This window comes from Alosa pseudoharengus, unplaced genomic scaffold (assembly GCF_046254945.1).
Source record: "Alosa pseudoharengus isolate Yale_2024_CS ecotype anadromous, Long Island Sound unplaced genomic scaffold, YU_APseudo_1.1 YU_APseudo_1.1_scf_10, whole genome shotgun sequence".
Classification (NCBI taxonomy): domain Eukaryota; kingdom Metazoa; phylum Chordata; class Actinopteri; order Clupeiformes; family Clupeidae; genus Alosa; species Alosa pseudoharengus.
The window spans coordinates 2,734,929-2,755,680 of NW_027468565.1; the positions used below are offsets into that span (position 1 = coordinate 2,734,929).

Consider the following 20,752-nt stretch of genomic DNA (forward strand, 5'->3'; position numbering starts at 1 on the left):
GGACTGTCTTGCTTTGCATATTTCAGAGTTACATGTGCGGAGCATCTCTTTATGGATTTCATAGTGGATCTGAAGTTTGTATTTACGCCATTTTCTTTCAGTCTTCCTACACTCTCTTTTTAGAAGTTTAACTGCTGGATTTTGCCTCCATGGTGCTTTCTGTTTGTCCTTAACTTTTTTGAATTGTAATGGAGCAATATCATCCATAATGTTTGCCATTTTTGCATTAAAGTGATCAAATAAGTCTTCTACAGAGTCTGACAGTTGACTTGACTTTAGTGAAAGTGCTTGCTCAAAGAGAGTACTCATGCTATATGTATGTAAGTGTGTGTGTGTGTGGGGGGGAGACTGGGAGGTCAGAAGACTGTTAATCTCACAGAAGACTGATATCTCACACAGAGCATGACGTTTATTGCCAGAAGATAATGCCTTATACAGACTTTCCTTCGAGAGGAGCAGGTAGAGGGGACAGTTGGTAAGCGTTCTTTTAGTCTTTGTAATAAACTCTGGGTTCGCTAACTACGTTGTTGGTGCTTCGTTTTATGTGTAGGGACCTTGAGCAAGCTACTGACGAGGTTTGATGCCGTTTTGAACGATATTACTGGTTAAAAAAATGCTATTTGGGAAGCATTTCGCTCATGGCCCTTAGCTAATCCACTGTTTGCTATTTAGGGCTATAGCGTATACCGGAGCAAGCTCTTTAGTGGTTGATCAACGAAAAATACGGTTTATGTGATGTGTTTTAATGTAGAAAAACTGACTTGATCAATTTTCGCTGGAATTACACTTTAAGGTTGACTCACTCAGCTTCAGCTGCTTCCTGTATTTTAAGATAACAGAATGCTTCAGTATGATTCCCACATCAACGTCAGGCATGACTGATTGATAGAGCTATACAAGAGCACAGAACATGTTTGTTACTTTTATTGTTTTAAATAACACAAAATAAACCCGAGCCACCATGTTATGTATATTGGACCTGAGGTTAGGTTACAACATGAGTCACGTGATAACCTATGAAGCAATCATAGGGCAGAACAGTTGAGACCGTTTTCGCCAAACTTTTTCTATCTATAAGTGTTATTAATATGAATGAAGTCAAATGATTTTACGAGAAAGTGCTAGATAAGTCTCTTTATTTTAAAAACAATACCAACTACATTGTCTACTCTTAATATAAGATTAATAACATTTAGTTAGATAAGCCATTTTTGCAGTGTACAGGCACTGAAGATTTCTAGGAGACTCATTACATGATTTTACTACTCTGATGGTTATCCAGGGGATCAAGGTAAACTGAATGCAGAATGTGTAGCCAGTTCACAGTTGATGGGTTTTTTCCATCAGCCTGACACACACATTCACTTACAACTATAGCATTACATAACAGTTGCAGTCCAAATAATTAAAAGCAAAAAAGATTTTTGCCATGTTGAAATTCCAAAGAAGGGGTTGACTAAAGTTGACCAGTTAAATTGATCTATTCAAAAGACCCTGGCATTGCAATGTTTTATGTACCTTTTGTACGTTATGGGGGCAGCCGTGGCCTACTGGTTAGCGCTTCAGACTTGAAACCGGAGGGTTGCCAGTTCGAACCCCGACCAGTAGGCACGGCTGAAGTGCCCTTGAGCAAGGCACCTAACCCCTCAGTGCTCCCCGAGCGCCGCTGTTGTTGCAGGCAGCTCACTGCGCCGGGATTAGTGTGTGCTTCACCTCACTGTGTGTTCACTGTGTGCTGAGTGTGTTTCACTAATTCACGGATTGGGATAAATGCAGAGACCAAATTTCCCTCACAGGATCAAAAGAGTATATACTTATACTTATGTGACATGTGCTCAGTTAAATATTTCAAGATGATACCTCTCCAGAGCAGCTCTCCTCTTCTCAACAAATTCTGCAGACGAGGGGTCTTCTTTCCCTACTTTCAGTTTTGTCATCCCTGTTGTAAAACAAGACACACTTATATTAAACACAAAAGTAATGAAACAAACAGTAGATGCAGATTTTTGTATTAGAGAAAACTTTTACCCAAAATGCTTTTCTCTGGTGGTGGAGGGACGATGTAACCATTCTGAGAGAGTTTCTCCGAGAGTTTCTCATACAGCCCAAGGAAATCACTGAAACGCCTTCTTACTACAAAGGTCTTGCTCTTAAACATTGGTAGTGTAGTCTGAGGAAAAGGCCTTGTGGTTAATTATTTGAGACAAGCAGATGTTGCATTCTCCAATCATTTTCATAGGGCTAAAATAGTAGGGATATCTAGTAGGAACATGGAAATGTATACAGAAGTACCTCAATTTATGGTTATTTAGTGTACAAAGGGCTAATGTACATAGATAAATACGTATAAGTGTTACAAATTAAAGTATTTTCACGTCACTGGTGATACACAATTTTTCTGATGTTTTGCCCCACATGCTGGTCATCTGACTTTGAGTTATCTGGAGGTAATTGCTCAGCACATACTTCACACGTCAGTTTGCTTTGAGCAAATGAGGGGGTTCGTCATTGCCTAGCTACAGTAGCATAGCAAATGCAGGTAGTGACAAAGCACGTTTTACATTCATTTACATTTACATTTTTTTAAGTTGCCAAAAGTTTGACCAACTAACCAACTAGCTCCACCGGTGGGAAAACGCATGGGACTCATGAGTTGTAGCATTATCCTATTGCGTGCAGAGGGAATTTGAAAGACAATCATACATCCCACCCCTCGGATTGAGCACTGCCAATGGTGAGTTCCCAGACCCAACATCTTTATGTGGGTCTGGCTCGTCAGGCTAAAATTTACAGTTGTGGTTGAATTTGCTGGTACCCACTGAGAGAATAATAATAATAAAAAATAATAATAAGCTTTATTTGTATAGCACCTTTCATACACAGAATGCAGCTCAAAGTGCTTTACATTTGGAGCATTTAACACAATAATAGAGAGCAAAGATGTAATAATTCAAACAAACAAAACAATAAATAAAACATCCAAGATTTAGAATTAAGTAAAAATGAGAATTCACAAGATGGTAAGGAGATATAACTAATGCAGTCAAAATAGGAAGACAGTGTAATTAGCAGCAGCAGAATGTAAAATAATGTGAAGAAATAGGCTACAAGATAAAAGTGAGTTAACTAAAAGCTCCCATATACAGGTATGTTTTCAGTTTTTTTGATGTTAACAGAATTTGTCTGTTTGATGTATAGAGGCAGGGTGTTTCATAGCTTTGGTGCATAATGCACCAAAAGCAGCTTCTCCTCTTTGTATGTGGAGCACTTTGGGCACAATTAAAAGATTAGCATGGGAAGATCTAAGGTTACTTTGTGGTTGATAAGCTATTAAAGGCTCTATATGAAGGTGCTATGCCATTTAGAGCTTTGTAAGTAATTAACATAACCCTAAAATCAATTCTATAGGAAACAGGGAGCCAGTGCAGTTCAGCTAACACAGGGGTGATGTGCTCTCTCTTCTTGGTCTTAGTTAAAAGTCTAGCAGCAGAATTTTGTATGAGTTCCAATTTCTTTATATGATTTTTTTGGAGACCAGTAAAAAGGTCGCAGTATGGCAATGTTTCTCAGGTGGGAATAGGCTGTCTGGGTAACTTTACTAATATGGGGCTTAATTAAGTGATGAAATTCAAAGCTATTTTCTCAGGTATAGTTGCATATTATTTCTGAGAAAAGGTTTTTCTCTTTCTGTGGAAGGGTACCAACAATTTTAGCCACAACTGTAACAAAATATTAAAAGGTGCTATAAGCGATGTTGGGTAACGTCACTTCTGTTTGCGTTTAAACAAAACAAAGAGCTAGCTAGCCTGCCCCTCCCTCCTCCTCCCTCGCAATTGAAACTCTCCTGAACGTGTTTTCCTGAGTTTCATGGTCCAGGCTGCACCAGGCTGTTTTTGTTGCCATTTTTGGAGCCTGGGCTGTCTACAGAGATTTTTTTAGTGTATTCAGGGGATAGGCAGCTAGCGGATGGTGAGGAGATGATTGCTGTATGTGACCAAAAATGTTTTAGCCTAGAAACTGCATATCATTAAACCCAACAGTAAATTAACTAAATTCCATAGCCTAGGTAGGGTAGTAACACAAACTTGAGAGGTGCAAGTCAGCAAATCAACTTAATATTCTACTATTATTTGTTGCTATGTGGCCATAGCATCACACTTGCAGCCATGCCTCCTTGTAGGCTACTTATCACATGACAGCTGCTGGTTGAAAGCTGTGTGTGTGTGTGTGTGTGTGTGTGTGTGTGTGTGTGTGTGTGTGTGTGTGTGTGTGTGTGTGTGTGTGTGTGTGTGTAAGGAGAAAAACACATAGGCTACGGAAAGCACTATACTTTGCGCACACTAACATGAAATACGTGTCTTATTTCAAAACAACACAGAAATTCTTAATGGATTTAATTGCCAGACTTTCACAGAAACCCGCTTCATCCCTCTCTGGTTTAACACTAGACCACAGACTGTAAAAGAAAACATTGGCAGCGAAGCATGGGAGTTCGGAGTTCGTACGGGTTTAAGCAAAAGTCTGTGAAATCCTTCCGACAAGTCTGTTTGCTGCACTGCCACATAGATATTGTAGTTGTCGAACAGAACTACAAAAGTGGAATGAATGAATGAATGTCGCCGCCAGCAAATTTCTCAGGGGGGAAAAAGCAATGGTAGAACCAATGAATGAACGAGCGTATAAAGCATATATTAAGACGTGACTAAATGTAATTTATAGATAGATAGATAGATAGATAGATAGATACTTTATTGATCCCCAAGGGAAATTTCAAGACTTTATGACCTTATATGGAAAATCCGGATGTTTTTTATGACTTTTTAAGGCCAAAACTTCTTATTAAATTGAAGGCCTTTTATGACCCCGCAGAAATTGAAGGCCTTTTATGACCCCGCAGAAACCCTGACTACAGCTGGAGAAGGAATTGTTTCCTGTTGTTCACCTCTTGATCTCTGATGACTCTCAGAGAACATTCTCTACATCTCTACATACTCTGTGAGGGTGGATGATTCAGTTGATTGACTAAAGTAGGCTACTGTAGGCTGTTAATTATTCAGGATTATTACTTAACATTTTCACTGTGCACTTCATCTAAATGAATGAAACTGATGTTTCCAAACTAAAAATGTTATTTTCTTCAGACACTATGACCGAGAGAGAGAGACATATTTCAATTTTTGGACTTCTACAGATTTTTCCGGTCAAAGTCCAGTAATTACCGAATAATGGGAACTCTTTTGATGTAAAGTGGCCAAGAGAAGTCTGTGCATACCGAGGAACTTGAAGCCATTTTTCCTTTTTTTTAAACAATAAGGCAAAACATATGTAAATGATTAAAGTTCTGTAATACCTGTGTGGATACTCTGTAGGCCAAATAGGCGTTGATTCCGTCACCTATATAAAAAAATAATAATTATAAATAAACAAACAAAGCCATGCTTAATGTAAAAATTACAGCATTTGTTTACATTTGGTAAATCTTTAAAATATCACATATAATTAATTTTTTTATATGCAAATTCTGTATTGTAGCAGCAAATAACATAATTACTGCCAATAATGTAATAACTTGTCAATAGCATTAAAACAATTCTGAACCAATAACGTAATAACTTCTTGATAATAATCTAACTACATTACTGACTGGTTATTATATAATTGGCTGGGTTAAAAAACCCTTCAATAATGTGATAACTGGAGTCAATAATGTAATTATTGCATAGGGTGCCTTTAAAGTTTTATTCATAAAAAGCTTTATTACATGGAACATTGTCTAGGTTTAGATCAGGGATGGGCAACTAGCGGCCTGCGGGCTGAATGTGGCCGTCGTCCTCACTCAGTGTGGCCCGCGGATCAATTATCGAATATCATTAAAATGCTGGTTTCACATTTTCACCCTAGCGGCAGCAAATTACATTTGCTTCCAGGGCTAGTCTAGCAACTCTCCGTTGGCTTGTGAGCTTGAAAAATTAAACTTCTATCAGGCCAATCAAATCGTGTATAGAGTCGTTAGGTGGGCTTAACATAATGATTGATGAGTTGAGTTGCAACGGTTTGGCTTGAATTCCCTGCTATTTGAAAACAAAGAAGATGGATGTTGCTGTTGGCCAACAGTGTGACACGAGTTAAGCTTTTTTTTAAGTTGGCAAAAGTTTGAACTAGCCAACTAGCTCCGCTGGTGGGAAAACGCATGGGACTCAGCGCTGTCCTATTGCGTGCAGAGGGAATTTAAAAGACAACCGATTATCCCGCCCCTCGGACTGAGCACTGCGAACGGTGAGTGCCCAGACCCTACATTTTAATGTGGGTCTGGCTCGTGAGGCTAGGTTTCACAGGTTTTTAGTGAGAACAGGCGCGCTCAACTTCCAATATGAGAGCAATTTCGGGTGCAAGTTATAAAGTGACAAATTAGAGTAGAAAAACCGCACTCTCAAGTTTTTTCTCATTACTTATTTATTAATGGCATGTCCACAGACGCGTTTCGGCCTAAGCCATCATCAGTGTGTAGTGTGAAAACCAAAATGAATGCTTTTTATAATTGAAGGGGTTAAGGGTTACAGGTGAATCACATTAGGTCATCAGTTGAGCTGCACCCAAGTACATTTATGCCTCCTGTATTCAATCCCTCGGTCCAGACTTTCTGCCGGTTGGTGGATCAGGATGTCTCTAACCGATTCACAAGAGATCGACATTTTTATCCAAACCTTTCTATCAGAGAACGTGAAGCCTTGTGGGCGCTTAGCGAAGATGTTTCCATTGTGATAAAGCCTGCCCACAAGGGTGGCACAGTTGTAATACAAGACAAAGACTCAGAGAATAGTGGTGTATGTGAGAGAGAATACTGTACATGCCCAACAAGTTTCATGCACTCCGGTCTTTCAGTGTCCCGGAAATCATTGACACAAAATCACTGAAGAAAAAAAAGAGCTAAACCTATATGACCACCGCTTCACTGCATTAATAAATTAAATAGAAGCAATATTGAAAATGCATTTGAGTATAGAAAATAGTATCCTAGGCAGATGGGTCAGGCCCTTGGATCTGCTCGAGGTTTCTTCCTACATGTATCTCCAATTCTAGGGAGTTTTTCCTTGCCCCTGTTACTCATGGGCCTTCTTTGATTGTTTAACACTCTGTAAAGCGCCATGAGACATGTGCAATGTTTTGGTGCTCTATAAGTGATATTAAAATGAAAATTGAATTGAAATTGAAATTATTTCATTTCTGGGATATTGCATCTTTTGTAACTCTTGTGACAACTGTTGATGACATATTAATAAGGTGATTTTCATGATCAGCAGATCAAATACAATACACCCAAATGTCAAGCCCAAGCATGACTGAGCTGACAAAAAACACTTGCTTTATGGGCAATATGCTGTATTTAGTGGTGGTGGTAGCGTAGTGGCTAAGGTGCTAAGCTAGCATGTACAAGCCAGAAAAGTTGTGGGTTCAATTCCCTACTTCCACTGTTGTGCCCTTAAGCAAGGCAAATGTACATGTACAAATATGGTTTCCGAGAGGCAGAGGACCTCGTCTGTGCTTATCCAGTATGCCATTTCACTCTAGAATTCAACACTGTACTGTACACTGATCAGCCATAACATGACCACCTGTCTAATATTGTGTTAGTGTCCCTTTTGCCACCAAAACAGCCCTGACCCGTCAAGGCACAGACTCTAGAATCTGGCACCAAGATGATAGCGACAGATCCTTTAAGGCAGAGGTGGGCAAACTACGGCCCGCTGCACACTTTAATCCGGCCTGCCGAGCAATTCATTAAGTTAACATAGGCTGCTCGCTATTTTTTCCTGCTATAGATGACGTTGTGGTTAGCTTTACTGCAAACTGCTTTTCACTCTTCTTAGAAAAAGTTTACAATGTCAATGTCAAACAGCATGTTACATAAGGATGATACGTTTTGGGTCCTCTCCATTGCAGCAAATCTAACTTGAACATTATGCTACTCCATTTGAATGGGAACGTGTCTAAGCGAACAGGAGAGGGAGAGAGAGAGAGTGGCAAGTTCCAGCTGGCTTGTCATTGTTGATAATAATCACCTTTTTAATATAAGAAACTTAGTAAGTAAGTAAATCATGAAGGCAACAGCAGGTCCCACTACTGACCATTTACAAACTGAGAGAGCACAGCCATAGGCACCACACTAGCCATAGGCTATGAATGGAGCTGAGAGAGCACAGTTTATCCACTCCTGCTTCAAAATGTCTCCATGGATTGCACTTGTTTGTCCATCCACTATAGATGCTTGATTGGAGGCCAAGTCAACACCTTAAACTATTCCTGAACCATTTTTGTTTTCTGACAGGGCACATTATCCTGCTGAACGAGGCCACTGCCATCAGGGAATACCATTTCCATGAAAGGGTGTATGGTATGGTGGTACATGCATCCAAGGGTGTAGGTTTGGTCTGAGCTTTGGTGGGGACACTACCCACTAACCCCCCCCCCCCCGAAAAAAAAACAACAAAAAAAACACTCAACTCTTTCACCAGCCACTATAGATATATAAAATGATTAAAATGTGCTACTGTCCAACTATCCATTATTAAAATGTGCTACTGTTCAACTTGATCTAACTACACTGTGTAGCCTACATAATCTGATTTTATGTAGGCTACAGATATGTAGGCTATATTTAACATTTACTTTCTATTTGGTCTGTTATGAAATCATGCCTATTTAAGCACAGCTCAGTTTTAAGAAACTTAAATACATGCATGCTTAGCATTTTGTGAAAATAAATCATTAAGGCTACATTGACAAACTCTTAACCGTGATCTGCCTGTATATTCTCTGATTGTAATATTTACAGATATCTAGGCGATGTAAGCACAGCTCAGTTTTAAGAAATGCAGCCGAAAGACCATGTTGAATTTTTCTATAATTTATTTAAAAATTATTACTCTGGAACAGCTAACTATACACGGGAATGCATTACACCTTTGTGTTCGGTAAGGTCTGCTGTTTATTCTGATATATGGTTTGTCTTGTGTTGCGTGAAGAGTGTGTAGGCCTACGATATTCCACCGAGACGAATGGATGTGGAGATGGGCGCAGAGAATAATTATTAAATCTCTTGAAGTTATTTTTCTCACGAACTGTTTATCACAGCAAACAGTGGCTAGCTAGCACCGTTTAAAAGCTGAGAAAAGGCTCTTTCATGTGACACATGTGTGATGAGTAGCCTACTTCTCGAGGAGTTCAACAGAGAAGAATGTGTGAATTTGGACGCACTTCATGCTTGTAGTGAAGTAAAGTAAACTTCAAATCAGCGCGATTTACCCTTATAGGCTACTGCACATTACAAGATCTGTACGAGGTGATCCGCAGCACTGAAGTGAGAAATGATTTAACTCTTTTTTCCCCATTTCAACCTGAATATTGGTGGGGACATTTCAGTCGTAATTTGATATTGGTGTGGACACGTCCTTCGGTCCCCACGCAAATCTACGCCCCTGCATGCATCAGTGAGACTTGGCCACCCATGACCCTGTCACCAGTTTTTCCTTCCTTGGAACACTTTTGATAGCCATTCACCCAGGCACCCATTTTTCCTACTTCTAACACAACAACTTTGAGGACAAAATGTTCAATTGCTGCCATATATATATCAGCCACTGATGAGTACCATGATAGCACGTAATAATCAGGTGTTTTTCACTTCACCAGTCAGTGGTTATAATGTTATGGCTGATCGGTGTCCAATTAATATCCATGGCTCACCACACACATTGTTTTCGTTTCCTTCCTACTTTTACAGCGTGTTTTATTCTGTTGTAGTGTTATCCAGTTAAATCCCAATCTTTATTTTTCAGTACTGACTAATTCAAAGATTGGATTTTCACCTCACTCAGTTCCAGTAAGCTGTGGCTTACCATTTTGTGACACTTACCGACTTTCTCTGGGTTAGTCACAGAGACATTAAGCTCAAACTTGTCTTCTTCTTCAACCTGCTGAAGAGAATGCACACACTGACTTAAATTAATTACAGTTAACATAAATCCCACCAAACAATGCAGCACTTCTGAATGAATAGTTAACTAATAATATATCTGATGTGTATACTTTAACTGGGCTACCTCTTCCAGTATTTTTTGCCGTTGTTCGGACATGCTTGAGGAAGTAGAGGTGGAAGAAGCAGATGGCAAGAGCCTGGAAGGTTCAGCTCTCTTTCTTTCAATTGCCGGACTGTCCAGTGATAATTCAACAGTGGCCTCTTTAAGGGGAAAAGAGTAGATGAAGGTCAAAATTCCAAAAAATCCTACAACATACAAATCTTGTTGCATGAAAGAACATCTGAGGTAAACAACTAATGCTGGCACAATTAGCACAATACCAATACAACCACATGGGTCTGTACCAGGCATGCCTGTAAACACTATCATCACCCCCATAACAGGTGCAGGAAAACCGCCATATTTTCTCTGCTGATAAATGCTTACAGGGAAATGGGTTATAGTAATACCCAGATGACAGAGACCATGCACAGACATTAACCTGTCCAAAATAGCATTTTTCGAGCTCTGAACCTACAATAATAATCAATAGCAAATATAAAAATATTTTTTAATGTATATATATATTAATGTAATATACAATACATAAAGTATATAAATATATATATAAATATACTGTATATATATATAGATAGATAGATAGATAGATAGATAGAGTTAGAGTGAGAGACAAATATAGAATTACAATCCAGATGTTCAGTGACCTTGAGGAAATGTTCTTATGAGGCCATGAACATACTACAGTGCCTTCAAAAAGTCTTCACTCCCCCCCCCCCCCCCCATAGTTTCTCTATTTTGCATGTACACAGAACACAAAAAAAACCCATTAATGAATCATTCAGGTGGCTAAGCCTGTCAGTATCACATTTTGGTAGGCCAGTTTTTTTTTTATTGTTAAGCTCATTGTTCTTGCTTGGTGTATATAAATATGACTATCAATCAGTCTGCTTACACTGTAAAGACCTGTCTGACAGTGCAGCAAAACACATTTTAATATTGGTCACATTGGCCACTGCCTTCAGGTCATAACTTCTCATACAACTGACATGGCACCAAGTCAATAATTACGTGGCAGCAATGAGCCTAAACAATACATGTACGAGAACAGAATAATGGATTCCCATTTTTTTGGTGTTGCTAATCCGCAAAATACACATATGTTCATATACTTTATACATAACCTTGAGAGAATGTGCAGAGATACGCATGTTTTCCTTAAATCTGTCGATTATATTCTCGAAAAATCACACTGCAAAAACTGCTTATCTAATCAAATCTAACCAAGTCTTATTAATCTTATATCAAGATTAATATAAAGATAATATTTAATTATTATTATAAAGAGACTTACTGTACCTAGCGCTTTCTCGTAAAATCATTTGACTTAATTTAAGAAGAGTTTGATTTATTTTAAGACGTCTCATCCTGAAAACAAGCCAATTTGTCTGCCAGTGTGCAAAGTGTTCTGCACTCTGCAAAGTGTTCTTTCGAGAGAGCGCTAGGTAAGTCTCTTAATACATTTTTTGACACTTGGTTAGATTTTTTATTTATTGAATTTTCTAACCAGTGACAACAAACAAATCAATGTTATATGCTTAACCTTTGGGTGTGTGAGTAGGATGACCCAAGTGGTGGTGGAAAAAAAAAGAAAATGTGCCAGTCAGGATGTTAATGAGGATTCACGCTCTTTTATTGGCAGCTCAGCGAAGAACAAAAAAGACAACTAACTTCAATAACTCAAAAAGGAAAACGAAAGAATAAGACAAAGATCATGAATCAATCAAATTAATTCAGTTTATTAACTCAAAATACACAAATCAAAATGTGCTCAAACAGGGCCAATTAAAGTCTGAGCCTTAAGTGCCCTCAAAAGCTCACCCTGCTATGCACTACATTTTCATGCAGCTAATAAACAGTTTTGAATCAGTTTATTGGGAATAAACTAAATATGCGTGTGTCTTGTAAACACCTTATTCTGATTGAAATAAACTGAAAAAGGCCATATTTGGTTTACACTGCGTTCCAAATTATTATGCAATTTTCAAGTCATCAACCGTTGTGTACCGAGTGTAATTTGAATTTTATTGAACAAACCTCCCAATGACAACAGTATTAAAAAAAAAGAAATAAAAACTCAAAATGCACTGTTCCAAATTATTATGCACAACAGCGTTTCAAGACATTTTATAGGTTGTAAAGAACTAAAAATGGTCATTTGTTGAATTTTCCTAGGATAAGTTATTTCAATCAAAAAACATCTTAACAGGCCAAGTTATATGTTAACATAGGACCCCTTCATTGATATCACCTTCAAAATTCTTGCATCCATTGAATCTGTGAGTTCTTGGAGAGTGTCTTTGCAGGATGTCAGAATAGCCTCCCAGAGCTGCTGCTTGGATGTGAACTGCCTCCCACCCACCCTGATAGATCTTTTGCTTGATGATGCTCCAAAGGTTCTCAATAGGGTTGAGGTCAGGGGAAGATGGGGGCCACACCATGAGATTCTCTCCTTTTATGCCCATAGCAGCCAATGACCCAGAGGTATTCTTTGCAGCATGAGATGGTGCATTGTCATGCATAAAGATGATTTTGCTATGGAAGGCATGGTTCTTCTTTTTGTACCACGGAAGAAAGTGGTCAGTCAGAAACTCTACATACTTTGTCGAGGTCATTTTCACACCATCAGGGACCCTAAAGGGGCCTACCAGCTCTCTCCCCATGATTCCGGCCCAAAACACGACTCCGCCACCTCCTTGCTGACGTCTCAGTCTTGTTGGGACATGGTGGCTATTCGCCAACCACCTATTACTCCATCCATCTGGACCATCTAGGGTTGCACGGCACTCATCCGTAAACAAAACTGTTTGAAAATTAGTCTTCATGTATTCCTGAGCCCACTGCAACCATTTCTGCTTGTGAGCATTGTTTAGGGGTAGCCGAATAGTAGGTTTATGTACACTTGCAAACTTCTTGAGTATCCTACACCCTGAGGTTTGCGGGACTCCAGAGGCACCAGAGGCTTCAAATACCTGTTAGCTGCTTTGCAATGGCATTTTCTGCTCTATAAGGCAAGACACTACAGGTGAATAGGGTAAACATTTTAACAAGCAGATATCACGATGAAACTTCCCCAGTTGATTACTTACATTAATATGAGAAAAACATGTATTACAAGTTTTCTGTCACGAAACCTGAGCATTGGATACAGCCAGGTTCAAAATTATGTTTTCATTGTGTTCAGATATTAGATAGGGAAAAATGTACAGAGGGATTAATGAATATCTACTTTTGTTATCCTGTCAATCAGAATCGATTTTTGCCATGTTTTTAGGCATAAAATGTAATGTAAGTCAGGCTAGAAATAATATATAAACAAACCCCTCTGTAAAAATCTTCTACATATAGTTAGGCATAAGTGTAGAAAGTTTGGTGTATGTAAGTGCTTCTGAAGTGGAGTTTTCGTGCTCAGAGTAGGAGAGGAAACTCATTTTGAGAAAACAGCCTTGAAAGACAGCCAATGAGATTCTGTTCTCAGTGATTGGTTGCTGATACAAAGGAAGTGTCCATATATGGATCACGTAGCGTGATACAGGAAAAACAGAGCTTTCCAACAGTACCACACATGATATGTTTTGGCTCACGGTCGCAGGAGTGCATGCAAGGTTAGAATGCTAACTTTTGCTGAATTTAGGAGAAATATACAGGCGCGAGTAGACACAATATAATGAAATAAACACTTAAATGTGTAAATCTGACTTTTTTTGTTGTAGTAGTGTGATAGAATACATGCTAAGGTAACATACTAGCTCAAAATCTCGAAATTGACCAGTGCATGAAAAAACAATGTTTTCACCTGCCGTGTCTCGCCTAGTCCTTGTAGGAAGCGTCCATTGTTTTTCCAACCCACTTTAGATTAACTTCCAACAAAATTACGTCTCACTGCAACGATGCACCATCTGGTGGACAAACGACTACGTATCACCAATACTGGAAATGCAGCCATGATGATGATGATGAATATTTGGTTTTCCATTAATCCTACTGAATTTGTAATTATGTATCGGCCGTTCTAATTGCCGATACCGATAGTACAGCATGTGCGTGCCTGTGTGTGTGTGCGTGTGTATATGTGTGCACCACCATCTACAGGGCAATGAGTGTACAGTCACTAAATGTACACATAACTTAATTTTTTTAGACCCCCCCATGGATGAAATTCTACGAAACTTGGCATACCCCCAGAGAATGCCCGGTTAATCATACACATAAAATTTGGTGCAGTTCTGAACATCTTAACTGAAGAGAGGGGCGATTAAAGCAGAATAATATTGCATTTTCATTTTTTACCGGGGGGGTGCAAATCACAAATGAGTGATTATGGGCTAGGTTGATGTGGGCCCTTGAGACCAACATACCATAAAAGTTTCTTCATCCTCGGTGCCACGGTTCAGGTAGTTATTTAGGAAAAACTGCATTTTTTGGGTTTCGGGGGGCCCAGCACGGAGGGGGTGTGGCCCCCGAGGACCAAACAAAATTTTTCCGTAAAAGTCTAGTGGGGCTACATACCCACCAAATTTCATGTGCCATGTAGCATTGTTATAAAACCTTTAAAATCTCTAAACAATCACAAGTAGGGCAGTTCATCACAGTTCATCCATTGCAACTGGATTGATGAAAGGTCACTTACACCTGTAGGCTACATTGTATTTGGGAAAAGCAAAAGGTATCAGCATACTGTTATATTTTTATTTATTTATATATTTATTAATAAACAAAAACATCTCTGTCAGTTCCATGCCATTTTCAACAGCTATCAAAAACAAAGGTCATTTTTGGATAGATGGATTTTTTGTGAATGTTTCTTCTTCTGCATAAGATTTTAGTCATCTTTAGTTCATGTGATACTTTATTGTCAATGCACAAATTAAGTAACAGTAGTCTGAAATGAAATGCTGTTTTACATCTAACCAGTGGTGCAAATAACTGACATGTCCAAATGGGCCTTGATGAAATGCGTCGCTAGACTCATACACATTTTAACGGGCCAAAGTTGAAGAGCTGTTGTCCGTTGTTGTTCGTGCAAATATACTGTAGGCTGATTCATGTTCCCTTGCATTGTGTAACTGAGGTCCATTGCTTGTCTGGCTTTCACCAGACCAAGCTCAATCTTTTAAGAAATCAAAAAATAAATAGCGGGCAGATCAGGCTGGGTTCACCCAGCCTAGTCCGATATTGTTTAATTTTCCGATTGAGATATCCACGCTCTGGCTATTCTAAATGCAAAAATGCATCAGGGAGTTATGACAAAACTGTAACTAACAAACTAGATCCTAATAGAAAGCTGTTAGCTTCCCTAAGCTACAGGTAGGCCTATAAGGTAGGCCTATTTACAACATAAATTGTCAATAGGCTATGCTGGCGACACAAATAAAATCTCCTTTGGAAACCAATGGCTTACGCCTTACAGTATCAAGCGGACTTAAACTGCCATATCGTGCGAAAAGTTGTAATAAAATTCACGCAGCTCCATGAGTCAAGGAAAGCGCGTTGAAGTAGCCACTTCTAAATGGGACCCACTACACAGTAGCTTAAGGTGTGTTGCTAAAGCAGCCATAATGAAATGAAGGTGTCATTGTTTGGATACTTCACACACACATGCTTTTTAATCTCACAGACTACAACTACCAAGCTGGAATCAAAGCACATTGATTCCCCTCTCACACCCTGCACGCACTTCAAACAAATAAACAGGCGTCTCAGTCTCACGCATGTATAGGCAAAACTGTATCAGACCGGTGTAACGTTGGTAAATCTTCCATTGCACAGAATGATTTTTCTAGCACGCGCAACAAATGACAGTCGAAAGATACAATTACAGTGCTGCTATCAATTTGCTTGGTATAACCGCATTTATAGTTTTCTACAAATGCAATCAAATTGGCCTCCATCACTCAACCAACGCTAACGGTAATATTATTGTACCTAGGTCCGTATTGATATTATAAGATTTACGTACCTGCAGTAAAAACCAAGCATGTCCGATAAACATTCTCAGATTTATTTCGGCTTCAAGAAGAAATGGGAATTACATTTCATGTGAACATCGTCCTATCCTTATTAGACGTTCTCTGCGGTAAACTACAGTCCTTGTAGGAAGCGTCCATTGTTTTTCCAACCCACTTTTAACTTCCAACAAAATTACGTCTCACTGCAACGATGCGCCATCTAGTGGACAAACGACTACTTATCTACTGGAAATGCAGCCATGATGATGATGATGAATATTTGGCTTTCTTTTAATCCTACTGAATTTGTAATTATGTATCGGCCGTTCTAATACCGATAGTATGTAAGTACCTGTGTGTGTGTGCATGTGTATATGTGTGCACCGCCATCTACAGGCCAAAACGTGTACAGTCACTAAATGTACACATAACCTACATTTTTTAGATCCCCCCATGGATGAAATTCTACGAAACTTGGCATACCCCCAGAGAATGCCAGGTCAATCATACACATACAATTTGGTGCAGTTCTGAACATCTTAACTGAAGATAGGGGCGATTAAAGCAGAATGATATTGCATTTTCATTTTTTACCGGGGGGGTGCAAATCACAAATGAGTGATTATGGGCCAGGTTGATGTGGGCCCTTGAGACCAACATACCATAAAAGATTCTTCATCCTCAGTGCCACGGTTCAGGTAGTTATTTAGGAAAAACTGCTTTTTTGCGGTTCGGGGGGCCGACTTATTCGAACTACTCCAGTAATCGTTTCAGCCCTACCTGGAGGGCCTGTTTTATTAAACAGGCAGTGAAGACTATACAGGAAATGAGTGGAAGATAGAGATGTTGAGTGGGTTAAGGACCTCATGTCAGACTCGAACCTGGGTCCCTGTGTGTACTGGTGTGGTACAAAATGCAAATGTTACAATAATTATTTTCTGTATAAAAACATATATTAGAATATTACCTGCAAATATATCTTGTTCCTCATCTCTGGTACGACTGTCAGAAGAAGAGTCAGAGTTTGGACTTGTAACTTTCATCACACAGTCCTCAGATAAAACGTCAGATGGAGGATTGTCCAGGTCATCACTCAGAGGTCCAGTGATTAGGGTGTTTTTAGCTTCTCGGCAGATATCCGTTGAGTCGGAGCTCTGTAGCTCATCTTTACCATTGAGCAACTCACTAAAAAGATCGTCAGAAGAGTCACCAAAGAGGTCTCTCTGTTGTTTGCTGGCAGGTTCACTTAACAACTCTGAAAAGTTGTCACAAGGAGGTTCTTCTATGATATCTGACAGTGGTTCCTTGACACACACAGCTGAGTTTTCACCAACAGCACTCCCTTGCTCAAGGAGGACTTCTACCACTGGTATGTCTTGGCTATCACTGACAGGTTCACTAGTTGGGTTGGTCTCTGTCTCTTGAGACAGGTCATTAGTTGGACCAATGTCTGTCTCGAGTTCACATTCATCCAATATCTTACCAGGGCAGTCAGACTCAGCACTCCCTTGCTCACGGAGGACATCTACAACTGGTATGTCTTGGCTATCACTGACAGGTTCACCAGTTGGGTTGGTCTCTGTCTCTTGAAACAGGTCATTAGTTGGACCATTGTCTGTCTCAAGTTCACATTCATCCAATATCTTACCAGGGCAGTCAGACTCAGCACGCCCTTGCTCACGGAGGACATCTACCACTGGTATGTCTTGGCCATCAATGACAGGTTCACCAGTTGGTTTGGTCTCTGTCTCTTGAGACAGGTCATTAGTTGGACCATTGTCTGTCTCGAGTTCACATTCATCCAATATCTTACCAGGGCAGTCCGACTCCGCACTCCCTTGCTCAAGAAGGACATCTACCACTGGTATGTCTTGGCTGTCACTGACAGGTTCACCAGTTGGTTTGGTCTCGGTCTCTTGAGACAGATCATTAGTTGGACCATTGTCTGTCTCAAGTTCACATTCATTCAATATCTTACCAGGGCAGTCAGAATTAGCACTCCCTTGCTCAAGGAGGACATCTACCACTGGTATATTTTGACTATCACTGACAGGTTCACCAATTGGGTTCTCCGTCTCTCTAGACAGATCATAAGTTGTACTATTGTCTGTCTCAAGTTCACATTCATCCAATATTTTACCAGGTGAATCAGTCTCGACAATAAGGGGAGTTCTGACATTGTCTTCTGGTTTGCTCACAGTACTCTGTGGTGTCCACAAAATGCTATCAGGTGCCTTGTTTGGTTCTTCCTTTGGTTCGATGTCAACAGGTTGTTCACCTTGTTTGTCAATTGCATCCATGTCTAACTTGATTATGGAATCAGTTAAAGGATTAATGACATTGTCAGTTGGTAATTCAGAAAAGATGTCATCTGGAGCATTGTTGGCCTCTGCCCCAATCACATCCTCCTGCAAATAGCAAAGAAAAGTCATCATTCTCCCAACCCCTGATACTTAAAAGATATCTTAAAGGTACATCACAAGAAATGTCTTAAAGATTTTTCCACAGGGTATTTCTGGAAGGTTGGTTAGAGTATGAGAGTATATCTGGAGGCACTGTCTCTGGTCTTTCTGCTAGTATTTTTGAATTAGGTTTTGAATTTAAAGGGATACTTCACCGATTTGCATTAAGCTTTGTTTCACAGAAACCCGGTAGTATTTTCTAAAAATAGACTCAACCTGGGGCGGACTGGTGGTGTCAGTGCTCACGCTGTGCACCGATGGACTAATTTTATACAGTCTATGCTATAGACACACAGGCTGTGAATGTCAGCGATGCCAGTTTCTTCTTGAAGAAATCGCGAAATCAGCCGAGAAAATGGCAGCATGTGTAACAGAGCACCATAGCTTTGCGCCACACATGGACAGAGGGGTCCCGGAGATCTATTTCAGGAGGATTCTGAAGGCAAGAGACTGGGAAAAGGCAACCGTCTTGTTTTTCCTGCCTGTGTTTGGAACATCAGCCGATACCTGGCTCCCGACGGACAGTAGGTCAACTATAAGCTGTTGATGCTCAGGATGAGCTACAATAAGTTTGACATTGTTCAAGTATAAGTATACTCTTTTGATCCCATGAGGGAAATTTGATCTCTGCATTTATCCCAATCCGTGAATTAGTAAAACACACCTCACAGTGAACACACAGTGAGGTGAAGTACTAATCCTGGCGCAGTGAGCTGCCTGCTACAACAGTGGCGCTCGGGAGCAGTGAGGGGTTAGGTGCCTTGCTCAAGGGCACTTCAGTCGTTCCTACTGGTCGGGGTTCGAACCGGCAACCCTCCGGTTACAAGTCCAAAGCGCTAACTAGTACTATACCTGAATATAATACGCAATCTCTGTGGACAGCCCAGGCTCCAAAAACGGTAACAAAAACAACCTGGGCAAACCTAGGAGAATATTACAAACTGTTTTATTGGCAAAGGGAGGCTTAAGAAGGTATTACTTCTATTTGGTTGAGTGGCGCATGTAGATACAGCGACTCCTTGCTTCTCCTGAACGTGCAGTGTTTTTTTGTTGTTAAAATGTGTTTTTCGGAATGTTTATCGCATTATTTCAGTCTCACACTTTAATTTAATGTTTATTGTCTATGGCTATGTCTATGTCTAAAGTATGTCTATGTCTGTATTTAAAGTATGTCTATGTCTGCATGGGAAAGTAAGAAACGAAATTTCAATTCTTTGTATGACCAGTGCATGTAAAGAAATTGACAATAAAAGCACACTTGACTTGACTTGATTACAAGTAGGGGTGCCAATAATTGTGAGTGACGTGGTTTTGTTAAACTTACTTATTTCTTTATGAGATTTTCCTTTTTCGCTAAATAAATTTGTTTCCCTTCAAGGTTGGATTTTCTCACTGTTTTCATTGTGAGATTACAATAATTCACCAACAAATACATTTTTTATACCGGTTTTTAGTCAACTTTAGCAGAGGTGGCAATAATTCTGGAGGGGACTGCATGTCAGAGACTTGGTCTCAAATTTCCTTTTGGTGCGACTGTCTGAACTCCCATACCAGATAGTAGGGGTGTCACAATTCTCCAAATCCTCGATTCGATTAAATTTTTGATTTTATAGGTCACGATTCGATTCGATTTTTGATCTTTGTTTATGTGACCCTGCAAGGCGAAACCAGTCGTTTTGCGCACGGTGCTATTTTGAGAAAATCCACGATTAACAAAAGTACGGGTTAAAATGTCGAATTTCACGTTTTAGTATAATTTGACGGTATACAGTCTAAACTTTCATATTGTGAACAAATTTCACGGATAAACATACGTTTTGACAGTTAAACCCTGACTTTATTTAGGTGAAGATTCAACACATTAGCAGTCATTGCCTTTGTCCACGCCGCTATAAGGTTTTACGGTAGAGTTAAAATTTACTCATTAGGCTACTCATTACTCATTACTCAATGTGTCAGCTCTCTATCGTTCTTGGCAGATGTAACCAAATATGAATGTGAAAGACTTGCCTTTCAGGGCACAAACGGTCAAAAGCACAAACTTTTAGAAACATCATTGCGTCATTTTAGCGACCAGGAGAAGTTTTTCATTGACGTAGGCTAGGCTAGCACATTTTAAAAAGTATACACAATCTGTGTACACATAACTTCCTCTCCCCTTACTTCCCCCGAAATACATTAATTATATTCTATAATGACACCTTATGACCGTCCCAGGTACTACTATGGGGCAGAAAAAGACACTGCA

At 39.6% G+C, this 20,752-nt stretch overlaps 1 protein-coding gene across 2 annotated transcripts in view; it reads right to left on the reverse strand.

Annotated features, from left to right (window-relative positions):
* Positions 1–20,752, reverse strand: part of snx1a (sorting nexin 1a) — a 73,898-nt gene that overhangs the window by 19,729 nt on the left and 33,417 nt on the right. The window contains exons 2-7 of one of the 2 annotated variants that reach the window (XM_076302773.1): positions 17,010–18,450; positions 10,101–10,237; positions 9,914–9,971; positions 5,351–5,394; positions 2,029–2,170; positions 1,861–1,939 (exon numbers count right to left, since the gene is read on the reverse strand). In XM_076302773.1, coding sequence (XP_076158888.1) covers positions 1,861–1,939; positions 2,029–2,170; positions 5,351–5,394; positions 9,914–9,971; positions 10,101–10,237; positions 17,010–18,450 — 1,901 coding nt within the window. Of the gene's footprint in view, positions 1–1,860; positions 1,940–2,028; positions 2,171–5,350; positions 5,395–9,913; positions 9,975–10,100; positions 10,238–17,009; positions 18,451–20,752 lie in introns of both variants that reach the window. The other variant, XM_076302763.1, reaches the window with a different exon arrangement.